The following is a 13,290-nucleotide window of genomic DNA, read 5'->3' on the forward strand; positions in this document are numbered from 1 at the left end:
GACACCTGGCGTGGGCCCTGCATTCCATCTGCATCCAAGAGCCACTGAGGTGTTGGGAAGGACCTGCCCTCCCCAGGCTCACACGCCTGCAGAGTATTTGATGTGCGCAGCACACAGAGATGGAGGAGAAGAAGGAGGGTCCCACTCCCTGTCCCAGCCATTGCCCCCGGCTCACAGGGGTGCAGGGACACCCGGGAAGCTCCGTGCACAGGCGTTCCAGGTGGTGACACTGTGCTGAGCCCTCCAGGCAGCCATGCCTGCCATCCTCACGCCATGCTGCCATGCCACTTCCCTCTTTCCCACTGCAACGGCAGCTGGCAGTGGTGGAGATCCCCTTAGGAAGAGGGAGGGTGACGGGAAGGTGGCAGCGCCAGTCCTGGTGCTGCAGGTGAGCACCCAGCCCGTGCCACCCTGCCCAGTGCCATGTGTCAGGACGTGGGAAGAGCATGCTGCACCCTCTCTGCTCTGCTTTCCGAGCCCATGGGCTGCTGAGGAAAGGAAGTTTTTGGAGGTCTGGCATCCTCCCCACCATAACCACCTGCATTTCCGGGCTCAGTGCTACCTCCAAAGGCAAAACTGGAACAGACCAGGCGAGCTGCCTTTGCAAAGGCTGCACAGACTGACCCACCTGAGGCAGGGATGCCATGCCAAGCTCCCTGAAGCTCCCTGAACTCAAGTGGCCAAAGGTTAGATCAGGAATAATAAAAGTATGCCACTGAAACACCAGAACTACAAAACCCTCCGTTGCCTACCTGTCTCCCCGCAAGAAAGGAGGAACAGAAGCAAAAAAATTGAGATGCTGTACTTGCCTGGCCTCCTGCCCTCGTCTCTGTTCCGTACTTGGGCTGGGATGAGGATGGTCTCAGCTTCTCAGTTTCGGCTGGGAAACATAGCTGGGCATCAGGAGCTCTGTGACGTACGCCAATCTTTCCTTCCTATTTCTGCAGTCGCAGGGGAAGAGGAAGTCAAGAGTGGTGCCTGTGGGAGGGGGTGTTTCCCAAAAAGCCCAGCCAGCCCCACTCAACCTGGCCAAACTCACAGCAACCTGCCCTGTGGGACTGGGACTGGTCTCCCTGGGATACTCAGGGTTTGCAGCCCTCCCACTGCACGTAGGAAAGGGACCCACCCAAAACCTCACGCTTTATGAGAACTTTTCACGTTTCACAGCCCTGCTGGGGACCAGCGCTGATCTCGGGGGGCTAACAAAGCTGGGAGTGGGGGCAACTACTTCATGTGGGAGCTATTGGCAGCCCTTGGGTGTGGAGAAGATGGGGAGCTCCTCTCAGACTGTGGGCTGGACTCTGAAATGTTTGTGTAGCCAGGCCTCCTTACATGACAAGACGATGCAGGCGCCGTCCTCTGACAAAGCTCAGGGCTGTGTGGAGAATTTTTTGTAAGCAGGCTTTTGGAGTTTTTGTGCCAGTTGCAGTAACTCTTCTGAGCAGCAGCATTTCCCTGAGCAGAGAGGAACCAGCTCCTGGCATTTTTCTCTTAACCTCTTCAAAGCACTACAGTAAAAAAAAAAAGGAAGTAATTTAGAAAACATACAGGATTGTAGGGTTTTTAAAAAACAAATTAACATGAGTCTTTATTAATCTCTTTGTAGGTTCTCCTTCCAAGCATCTGATGTGCAATCCGTTTTGCATTATCATGGAATCCCAGAAGAGTTTTTGTTGGAAAGGACATGACAGACCGTGTTGTTCCAATTCTCTGCCATTCTCTCTGGTAAGGGCAACCTGAGGCTTTATAAGACCCTGATGCTGTTGACCTGCTGCTGTGTTACACTACGGGTTTATTTTTGCAGCAAGACGAGAGATTGCAGCCAGCAGAAAATTTCCCAGCCTGGATGGATGCTCTGTGGATTGGTGCTTTTATTAAAGAAGCCATCATAGTCCTGGCTTGGTTTCATCACAGCCAGGTGCAGCAGGAAAGCATCACAGCAGTCCTGGCAGTAGCACAGGAGCATGGGAGCATCTGACGCAGGATATGGTAGGGATGGACCCTGAGAGTGAGCCAGCTGGAGCTGGGATGCTCACCCAGCCTGGAGGGCTGAAGCTGGATGCTGCAGAGCACTCCCCAGGCCTGGAGTGCGTGAGCTGTGGTAGATGAAGCTGGGAAGGTTGGTGGAGCTTCCTGCCAGTGATGGGGGTTGTAGATCTGGGGGAAGGAAGTGTGGTTGAATGAGATGAGCTGCCGTAATTTTGCTTTTGTGTTGCATGAGGCCCTGAATGTGCGAGTCTTTTCTCCTCAGTTGTTTCATGGGGTTTGTCCAACCACTTTGCTTCAAATCACTCAGAGTTGTGGGAGAGCTGTGAGCCCTCGGAGACGGAACAGTGGGAGCCGAGAGGGTGTTCCATGGGTCCTTGCAGCCAACGCTGAAGCTTGCTGGCATATCCCAGTCCCTTCCAGCTGCTCCTCAGGCTCTGCTGCAGCTTTGGTCTTCAGTGCTGCAGGTAAAGGGGGTGGGCAACCTTTGGGGTATGCTTGGGCACAGCCCATATGCTCCCCAGCCTGTTTTGTAAGCATTTAAAGCTGCTAAACATTCCCTTTCCTATTTTAACTGCCTTTATTTTTATTGGTTCATCTTTTTATTTTTACTAGTGTGGATTTTGTTTCCCCCCACCACTAAGTGCAGAACTGATGCAGTTTATACAGGATGCACCTGAGCAGCTGGGGTGGGGAGCTGGGCATCCACCTGGGCACTGTCAGAGTGGTTTTCCCCCAAAGTCATGGATTTTGATGATCAGAGTTGTCATTTTGGGCCTAAATGATGCTCACCCAGCCTAGAGCAGGGTAAGGGAAGTTTTCCTGTTGTTATTTTCTATTCCCAGTGGACATTAAATCTTTCTATCCCTGATGAACATTTAATCTTGGGGATTCCCCATCTCTGGAAGTGTTCCACATCAGGCTGGACTAGGCTTGGAGCAACCTGATCTAGAGGCAGGGGAGTGGGACAAGACGATCTTTAAAGGTTCCTTTAAACCCAAACCATTACGTGATTCCGTGTCTTCAACATCCTCTCAAGGGGAAGCAGACAGCCAGACACTGACCTCTTCCCTCTCATGACCAGTGACAGGACTTGAGGAAATGACAGGGACCTCTGTCAGGTGAGATTTAGGTTGGATCTTCCAAGGTTCTTCTCCCAGAGGGTCCTCGGGCACTGGACAGGCTCCCCAGGGAGTGGTCACAGTCCCAAGGCTGCCAGAGCTCCAGGAGAGCTGGACACCACTCTGAGTCACAGGGTGAGATTGTTGGGGGGCCCTGTGCAAGGCCAAGAGTTGGACTCAATGATCCTGATGTGTTCCTTCTAGCTCAGCATTTTCCATGGTTCTATGATCTTTCCAAATACCTTCCCAGAGGCCTCTCCCTGCATTTCCTTGGTACTCACAAGGAACGAGTGCACTTACAGCTGTGCACTTCTGTGTCCCAGTATCAGGCCCTGGGAAACACAGCCCGGGGGGAAATAGGGAGGGCAGAGGATGTGGGAAACGAAAATGCGTTAACCAGGGAGCAGTTGTCAGGGCTTGTTAAGATCAAACACGCTGTGACTCCAGGCTTGGAGCTTTTTATTCATCTTGGAAGCAGATTTGCATCTCACCCCCTTCTGTGTGTGGAAACATGCAGCTGAGGATTGGGTGCTTTGTTGTGGTGTCCACCTGGGCCCATGACTGCAGTCTGGCAGGTGTTGGCCCTCCCTAGAGGTTTGCTGGGTATTTTCTACTGTTTCAACTGCAGAAGTAATACCTGGCAGGAAGTTTTAGAGTTGTTTTTTGTCCTACTGTGCAGCCTGGTTGCTAGCTGGTGCTACTGTTACCAAGAAACCTCCAAAATCATTGAGATAAATAAGACTCACTGTAAAACTGTCTTTTTAGTGTTAGTGAGTAAGGCTTTATTCCTCACCAGGAAGAGAAGTGTGTGGGGCTAAAAGCATTTCACACTTAACCCAATATAAAACTTTTTTCACTTATTTATACACTATATATATATATATAGCGCATTATAGATTATAGATAATATATTATAGAAATTGAGGCAAATTACATTATTATTGTCATTAATTAGTATTTTATTCTGTATTGCTTAGTGGTTTCTTGCCCCTCATGCTAATTTGGTCCACATTCTTTAGTCCTCCATCTGTTTCTCGGACAGGGACTCTCCAGCTTTCCAGGCTTCTATCTCCTCTGGTATCTTCTGGTTACTAATGTCCTTGAACGATCATACATTTAAGATCCCAGATGTCCAATTTTCAGCTCACTTTGGCTCTGCTTATTGACGCTTATCAGGGTTAACCAACTAAAGCTTTCGGTGATTTAATGACATTAAGTGACATTAAGAGCCTGTGAAGAAACTTACCAAGTGGGCGCTGCTTACAAGTAACTGACCAACTAATGAAAATGAGTTTAGTTACATCATTTCCAACGCTACCAAGAGCTCTCAGCTCTTACAGAGGCGTATAAAACTGTGCTGCGGAGTGTTTGCATTTAACCTAAGCACGCTGATGGGTGTTGATGAACCACCTGGGCAGGCTGCAATTAACCAGACGGGCAACTGACTAAAGGGAGATTATCCACAGGCCGTCCTGTATAGAGGCTGCCACACCACCTGGCCCCATTCCGCTCCAAAGTGAGCAGCCGGGGCTGTGGGGCCGGCCCGGCCAGCCGAGGAGGCGGTTCCGGAGCTCCGCCCGTGCAGGGGAGGAAGGCGAATTTCCCGGGGCGCCGGGTGCGGTGAGGGCGCAGCCGGAAGATCCCGGCCGGCCCGGCCCTTTCCGTCCCGCGCCGCCATGGTGGGCAAAGCCAAGCGCCCGCGGCTGCACCGCGCCGCCCCCCGGCCCGCCCGGGACCCGCCGCCGCCGCTCCCCGGGCCCGGGCTCGGCCCCGCCGCGGGCGGATGGAGCGCGGCGGCCGGGAAGGTACCGGGGGCGGGGACACGCGGGGCGGCGGCGGGCGGGGGCTGGAAGCGGCGGCCGCCTCGCAGTGACTCCTCCGCCTTTCCCCTGCATAAAGGGCCCGGTCCCCGCACGGCCCCAGCCCCGCTCGGGCTGCTGTGGGTCTGTCCTGGCTGCGGGGGTGTCCGTCGGTAGCTCCGTGCCTGCCGTGGTGATGCGGCGGCTGAGAGGGTGGCGCAGGCCGGGTCCTTGTGGGCCGTGGAAGCCCTGGTGCTGCCGGGCAGTGGAAGCTCTATGGGAGCCCTGGTGCTGCCGGGCAGTGGAAGCTCTATGGGAGCTCTGGTGCTCATGGGCAGTGGAGATTATGTTGAAGCCCTGGTGCTCATGGGCGGTGGAGGCTTGGTTGAAGCCCTGGTGCTGCCGGGCAGTGGAAGCTCTATGGGAGCCCTGGTGCTGCCGGGCAGTGGAAGCTCTATGGGAGCCCTGGTGCTGCTGGGCGGTGGAAGGAAGCCCTGTGGGGGAGGCTTGGTTGAAGCCCTGTTGCTCGTGGGCGGTGGAGGCTTGGTTGAAGCCCTGGTGCTCGTGGGCGGTGGAGGCTTGGTTGAAGCCCTGGTGCTCGTGGGCGGTGGAGGCTTGGTTGAAGCCCTGGTGCTGCCAGGCAGCCGCTGCTCCCCACGCTGTACTCAGCCCTGGCAGCTGAGTGTGGCAGGGTACGGCGGGGAGGTGACAGCGGGAGCCGGGGGCCGCTCCAGCACAGCGCGCCGTGGCAGTGCCAGCCTGCAGTGCCACTGGTCCGGAGCAGCAGCAGCAGCAGCACCATAGTGTCCCCACAGTGACACGCGTGTCCCAGCACTGCTGCTGCTGCTCCTGGAGTGAGCTAGGGGCCTGGGCTGCCTTGCCGTGCATGCAGCAGTGGGGATTATTATCAACAAGTATTGGGAGAGAAGGGGAGCCTTGCAGTGCGTGCCTTCCGTTTTAGTTTAGCGTAGATGGAGCTGTTTATCCTGAATTATTTAGGATATTTTGTTTTCCCCAGCTGTGTTTTGAATACATGGTTCAGGTGCCGCCCCCTCACAGCAAGGACACACCACCAGTAAATGTTTTTTTTTTGTGCCTGAGCTTTCCTTGTGAGGAGGGAGGAATTGCTTGTGCTGAATACATTATATATATATAATAAGCTGGGTTTATACCACTGTGAAGTTATGTGTTGGTGATGGTAGATACTGTTGGCTAAAGTAATAAATTCTAATCCAAACAGAGTAGCTACTGCTGATCTTAGGGAGGCGTTGCATGCCTAAAGCATGATGCTGAAGATTCGGTGGGTTGCTAGTAGTTACTGAATCTGCCTAATGTCTATTGATTTAGGCTTTAATCCCTAATCCTCTCATTTGTTGCTTATCTGTATTGTTCAGTACCTGTAATAAATCTGTCTTTTCCTAAGGATGCTGTTCCCAGCCCTCATGCAAGTGAATGCACTTGAGTGAGGTGAGGTTGACTTGGGGCAGGAATATTTTAGGAACGGGACAGGCCAAAATGAGACTTTTTCAAACTTCCTTCTGTGTGGAAGAGCTGGGGGTTAGGCAGGGGGGAGCAGGACTGTAGGGTTCCTTGGTGCCCTTGCATGCTCAAGAGAGACACCTGCTCACTACCACTGTTCTTATCTGGATGGTGCTAGGTTTGAGTTTACAGTTTTTTTAAACAAGTGCTGCCTTGTTGTGTATGTACTGATTCTTGTTTTATGTTTCTTTTACATAAGGACTGGGACTTCTCATCTTCTGGTGTATTTTCTGGGCTGAAAATTGACCCTGCTACCCTAGTACAGAAGCTTGACTTGGACTCCAGAAGCATCATTTCCTCCAGAACAGGTTGGTTGTATTTTGAGTGAGTGCTGCTTTAGGTTGTGAGCAAAGATGCTGAGGACTGTATTTGCAGTGGCTTTTAGTGGCTGTCCCCTGAAGCTCTGGGAGCTACAATGCAGACATTGTTTCCTGTGTTTCTCTGAAGGTTTTTGGGAGAGGTTTGTTTTTGTTTGGGCTTCTGCATGGATGTGCTTAGTGATCCCCAGGTGGGGCACTAGCTTCAGGCAGTCTGTGGGATATCCTGGTGCAGCCAAAGGCTGCCAGGGCTGAGAGCACAGCAGGGCCAGGGTTTTAACCTGATCTCTGGGCTTGCTCTGTGGCTGCTTTTGCCTCACCAGCAGCTAACAGCTAACTAACCAACAGCAGAGCATGGTTACTTTAATGAGATTAAAGGCTTCACCTGGAACAGCTGTTTTGATGTGTCAAAGGGCTGCAGTCCTGTTGGAAACCAATCCACTGCTGTGCTGGGGCTTGAGTGCTGTTGTCTGTGGTTACATCCAAGAGGGGACACCTCTCTCAGCAGTTTTTTCCTCATAGTTTTCCTCAATTTGTAAGTGAGCAGCTGCCATTGGTAACCCAGTGCTTTGTCAGCAGGTTCTCATTGTGTGCCAGCAGTGCTTCACTCACAGCAGCCTGACTGCAGCAAATCTTCTCCTGTCCTTTGCTGTTGTGGGGTCTGTGGCTCGAGGATTCCCAGGCAGGAGAATCTTAACTCACAGGGAATATGGAAAGTGAGAGGGGGAAAAGGGAGGACGTGATAGAGCCCTTTGATTTCCAGTCCCACAAGAAGAAAATGCTCTCTTTGACTGCTCACTGTGACACAAAGCTTTGTATCTAAGAGCAGTTTTCACTTCTAAATGTCTGCAAGGTCTCAAAAAAATTTCTCTGAAACCTGAATCTCAATCCCCCACAAACTGTATGTAAATGTTTAAAAAAATCTCAGAAGGAACAAACTACCAAACAGAGCCTGGTATCACAGCAAGCTGTCCTGATGCAGAAAATGTATGTGACTCGCAAATTGCAAACTAAGTTAATTTATTTTGTTCATGTGGGTAGATACTACATTGACTTTGTTTTCCTGTCCAGGGCTATAAACAAATCAATCACACAAGGGCAAGTGGTTGCCTGAGCTGCCCTGCCCATCAGTGACATTTGGGCGCAGTGGGAGAAAGTGGGGAGGTTGTGTGAGGACACATTTGCCAGCTCTCTGCACAGAAACCTTGGCAAAACGTGTTGTTCTTGAAACACTGGGCTCATTGTTGGTCACTCTGCTGGGAGAAGGACATGTATGCATCTATGTGTGCATGTGCACGTTGCCATCTCTTTAATTAAATCAGACAGCGTGTTGTTGGGGGCTGGCAGCCTGCAGTCCCAGCCTTTCATTGCAGGCTCCATGTCTGGGTTATAAATAGAGCCGTGCTGCTGGTCCCCGTGCAGTGCTGATGATGCAGATGTGCAGTGCCTGGCTGCCTCTCTCGGGGCTGTGTGCTGCCTTCCTGCTCACAGCCCTGCTGGCCCTGCTGCTCTGTGCCTCCCAGATGAGCAGCTAAAAATAACTGTTTGTTTGGGGGCTCCAAACTGCAATTCATCCAGGCAAAGAGGGATTTGAGTGGTTTTTTACACCTTCCCAAGCTGCTGTGCCCTTTCTTGTTGTTGCACTCTGGGGCCATGCAGAGGTTTTTTCCTTATGGAAATCAGTTCATTTTTTACTGTTAATTCAGTGAACTGTAACTAGGCTGTGCATACAATGGCAGACACCATAGAGTTAGCAAAGAGATTCTAGGCAAATGGGCTTTGTCTCCTGGCATCTCTGGTCAGCTCAGAGCCTGTTCTGCACTAAGTTCAACTTGACTCCAACCCTCCCTCCACCTCTTCCTCCCTTTCCCCCTCAGCCTAGTGCACAGGGCAGGAGGGTAGGATTCTCCTACACATCGCTATTTTAAGATTTAATAACAAGACAAAAGCATGCTTCCCTCCCACTTGCTTTTCAAGCTTTGAGAAGGTCAAGTTGGCAGACTGTAGGTGGGCTCACTATCTCCTGTGCTTTTCACAGCTACAGAAGATTTTTTTTTTTTATTTTTGCCAAGGTTGCTGTGTGGCAGTTGGGAAAACAGGTATTTGTCCTGTGTGTGTATGTATCTCACATTACCCAAGAGGTAATGTGAGATATATTCACATTGTCCAAGATTGCTGGTATCTGTCTTTTGTGTTTAGATCTGGCCTTAAGCTGTGACTCTCTTCCAAACAAAACCAAGTCTGAGGAAGATCTTGGAATTGGGTTAGGTTTTAGAGGATGTCAGCTTGGAGCTTGACAGTAGTCAAAAGAGCCAATTGGATGTTGGGAAGTAGGAGCAGAAGAGAACATGGAGAGAATTGTTATGTTCTAAATAAACCCGTGGTGTAGGCAGCTCTTTGATGCTGTGTGTACCATCACAGGGGCTAACTAACCAACAGCAGAGCATGGTTACTTTAATGAGATTAAAGGCTTCACCTGGAACAGCTGTTTTGATGTGTCAAAGGGCTGCAGTCCTGTTGGAAACCAATCCACTGCTGTGCTGGGGCTTGAGGGCTGTTGCCTGTGGTTGCCAACAAGAGAGGACATGTCTCTCTGCAGTTTTTTCCTCATAGTTTTCCTCAATTTGTAAGTGATTTGTAATTTTGGCTGTGGTGGCTTTGAGGGAACAGGGAGGAACACGATGTGTAAATTGGCAAGTCCAGAGTCCTCTAGCGGGGTTATTCCAGTTAACACATGTGCCTGTGTGTGCTGGGGCTGAAAGGAGTGAAGCCCCTTTTTGTGGGAGGATCAACTGGTGGTGTTGGTTCTTGTTGGATGAAGGCCTGGTTTTTCTGGGGGTTTCTGAGGACTCTTGGTGCATCTGGTTGAGGCAGGGTGCCCTGTGGAAGGGTCTGCTACTCATGGTGGTGGTGTGTTGCTTCCTTTAGGTATAAGGCTGATTCAGTCTGCTTGTGATTAGTGTGAGGTACCAGCACAGGCTGTTCTGGCATCAGTAATCCTGGTGGCAGGAGAAGGAGAGGGTGGAACTGTAATGAAAAATGTCACCAAAATGGAATTCATTGTAGGTGAGCCTTGCGTTCTGTGATATAAAAAGCCAGTGGTCTAAAAAGGAAAGTATTTTAATATATGGTAGCTCCAAGCTGTGTCGTGCTGTGAAGCAGACCTGCTGCAACTGCTTTCTCCTGCTCTGCTTTTTGTCTTTAATCATTAGCTCAGCTTAACACCAGCTTGCAGATGATTTCCACTCGTGTGTAGGTGACAGAAGCCAGTGCCATCCCTGGGACTGCTGGAGTTCAGTCCATGAGTTACTCTGTGCTCAGTGATTGCTTCCTGTCAGTGTAGTTTACTTAGCCACTGACGTAATGTCAACCAGAGGCTTTGCCATAATCTAATCCACGCAGGGACCTCTGTGCCTCCAGTGAGAGGATAAATCTCATTTGGGTGAGCCTCTGTAGCGTGGGAATTAAATGTTTCCTACCAAGTCAGAAATAATGGCCTGTCATATCGGGGTTGCTGCTGCTGCTCTTTTTTTCTTGTTTTCTTTAGCTTTCATTCGTCAGTGTTTGCTCCTTGAAGTAAGGGCCTATTCAAGCTTGGCTCTGGCTGAGCACTTGCCTGTGAATGTCTCTTTTTTTGGAGTGGATGATGAAGCAGTTGTGGAATGATATGAACAACTGGATTGGTAGCTTCCTGCTTTATTTTCAGTTACTCCAGAAGGGAATGGTGACAGGCTGTGTTGTTGAGAAAACAAAAGTGCAACAACAGCAAGTTCATAATCGTTTGCAAAACCTGGTGCAAAATCATCCTGATTTCTGAGGTTGGATTGGACATAAAGAAAGACTTCTCATTTTAGAGTGAGAGTGATGAGGCCCTGGCACAGGCTGCCCAGAGAAACTGTGGCTGCCCCATCCCTGGAAGTGTTCAAGGCTAGGTTGGATGGGACTTGGAGCAACCTGAGATAATGACAGGTGAAAGAGGGGGTTTAAATAGATGCTCTCTGCAGGTTTCTTCCAACCCAGTCCACTCTGTGGCTCTGTGATTCTATAGCAGGGTGTGAAGCATGGAGTGAGGTAGGTCATGAGCCTGAGCAGAGGTTGTGCTCTGAAGACCGAGGACTGCCTTGCAGCACTGTCAGTGGCACACAGGGGTGTAGAGGAGGGAAATGACTGAGCATCTGACAAAGAAAGAATTCCCTTCTCCTCCCAAAGAAATGTGGAGATGGGAGATTAGACTAAGCAGGAATTTCCTGACAGCAGTGAATTTCTGGGCTACGTACAGCCTTGCTTTGCTCCTTTCTGAGGTTTTCTGTGAGTTTCTTTTGATACCAAGCCTCTGTTTGCAGAGTCACTGACAGATCCCTTCTGGTTTGCACCTCAGCTTCTGCTCTGGAGTTCCAGATCTGCTGGGTCTGTCACCTTATCTGCTTCTGCTTGGGCTCTGCATCTACTTGTCCAGTTCTGTTCTCCTTTTGTAGCCTCCAAGGGAAGCAGAAAAGCTATGGTTGGTTGGTCCTGCCTTAGCTTCATGCAGCATGATTTACTGTCCAGTCTAGAGGTTTTTTTTATGGATGTTGTACCACAATGTCACCGAGTCCCTGTATGACCTCTCCTCTGACAGCATTGCTGTTCCTGCAGTGTCTAGACTTCTGGTTACCCCTGAAGTGGATGCACACCAGTGTGGAAAAATTGCAGCCATGACCAGGCCCCCATTATTCTTCTGGAGCTCTTGACAGGATGCCAATCTTGGTGCCCTATAGTTTATTCCTGTCTGTTGATTGGATTTCTGCATGTTTATTGCCTTTAAATGTTAAGGTTCCTCCTCTTTTGTGCTCATCCCTTGTCACCTTTCCTCTGTTTTGATTTGATGTCTTGTTTTTTGTTTTTTTTTTTTTTTCTAGTCTTCTGGCATACCAAGGTGTTTAACCATTGAAAGATTTTGTCCTGGTTCAGGGCAAATTTGGGAGAGAAAAAATAAAAATTAATCCTGTTTGTTGTAATGAATGCATCTGATCTGTTCTGAATGTCAGTTCTAAACTCTGCTGCTTTTTCTTAATGCATGCTTGGGGACTTCTGAAATCCCCTTGTGTTGGTCATTCACATCTCTGGTGTGGAAAGCTGCTGGATCCTCACAATTCTGCTGCTGCTGCTTTTCTTCAGCTTTTCATTCTGTGCTGGCAGTTGTCAGGCCTGCCTTGTGTTTGTTTTGTGCAGAACGCCTTCCTCAAGCTGTTCCCCACAGTAACACAGCTCAGATGGGATAGGAGGGTGTAAATGGGCTGCTCCTCACACTGGGGATGGCAGGGAGTGCCTGCAGCACCTCCAACGTGTTGCTGAGAGCTCCCTGGGAAATGCCTGTGTGCTGTGCTAGACCCAAGTGATGAGGTGTTCCTCCTCCATCTGTCTTTGGTATTAGCTGCCCAAGCTTTGGGCTGTGTGAATTTGGGGAGGGGTGAAATGCAGTCCCTGGTGCTGCCAGTGATGCCCTTGGTGGTGTAGCACTAAAACCATTTGAATGCCTTTGAAAATACCTGATGGGTGTGTGGGTGCTGCCCTGGAAGGAGCAGCTGTTTGAGTGGTGCTTGAGCTGGGAATTCCTGCTTTAGCTCCCCCCTCCCTTCTGCACCCCATTCCTTCTGCAACGTGCCTGTGTCCTTTGTGTCACCTGCACAGGTCCAGGACGTGTTCTAGGACTGCATGTGCAGGTCTCAGCTCAAAGCTGCTCAGCTCTCAGCTCCCTGCACAAGCTGGTGTTGCTTCTGACATTGTGTGTCAAAGTGTTTGACACCTCCAGTAATGAAGTTTGCGAGAAAGGCAAAGTTCCCAGGGAAGGGGAAAGCGGATTACTCTTTAGCTCTCCTCCAGGCCCAAGGCTGGCTGCCCTGCTATCTTGATCAAGTGACAGATGGCAGTTTACCTTATCTGGGTAAATTGCTTTGGGTAGCAAATTACTGCACATTGCTTCTGCCTTGCTGTTCAGCTGAAATTTATTTGGTTTTTTTTGACTGCATCATTAGGACCTGCTTTTATGTTGACAATGCCAGATCACCTTTTAAGGGCAGATTTGGTGTCTGGGAGTTTTATAACAGGCTGTTAGAAAGCTGCACTGTGTTTGGGAGGAACTGAGATAGTGGTTTGTCATCTGGGAAACCGCTCCAGTGAGGTCAGATGGCCTCAGTCTGCAGGACATCTCAAACAGATTGTGTAGCTCCCCACAACTCTGCTCAAAGCCAGGAGGTTTTTCTGTTCCTTTGGTCCCAAGGATTAAAGTCAGTGGGATCTTACTTCAGCAGTCAGATTGAGCGAATTCTGTATCAGGGGTGAACAGCTGTGGGGTTTGGTTGAAATGGAGAACAGACCTGCTGTGGAGTGGGGATCCTACTGAAAACTAAATACTTTGGTGGCTTAAATAATAATTTTTAAAAGAAGGTTAAAAATCCATGCTGTTTAATGTTGCTTTAACAATTTGTCTGTGCAGTGTGGTGCTGGCTGTGAGAATAGCTGTGGGAAGCTCCACTTTAATTAAAGTAA

The 13,290-nt window shown here is 50.0% G+C and overlaps 1 protein-coding gene across 2 annotated transcripts in view; it reads left to right on the plus strand.

The window, feature by feature from the left end:
* Positions 1 to 4,768: 4,768 nt before the first annotated feature.
* Positions 4,769 to 13,290, plus strand: part of SLX9 (SLX9 ribosome biogenesis factor) — a 40,397-nt gene continuing 31,875 nt past the window's right edge. For both annotated transcript variants that reach the window (XM_036387159.2, XM_054515489.1), the window contains exons 1-2: positions 4,769 to 4,912; positions 6,645 to 6,753. In XM_036387159.2, the coding sequence (XP_036243052.1) occupies positions 4,784 to 4,912; positions 6,645 to 6,753 (238 nt within the window). In that variant the 5' untranslated portion in view covers positions 4,769 to 4,783. The remainder of the gene's footprint in view (positions 4,913 to 6,644; positions 6,754 to 13,290) is intronic.

This window comes from Molothrus ater, chromosome 7 (assembly GCF_012460135.2).
Source record: "Molothrus ater isolate BHLD 08-10-18 breed brown headed cowbird chromosome 7, BPBGC_Mater_1.1, whole genome shotgun sequence".
In the NCBI taxonomy this organism is placed as follows: domain Eukaryota; kingdom Metazoa; phylum Chordata; class Aves; order Passeriformes; family Icteridae; genus Molothrus; species Molothrus ater.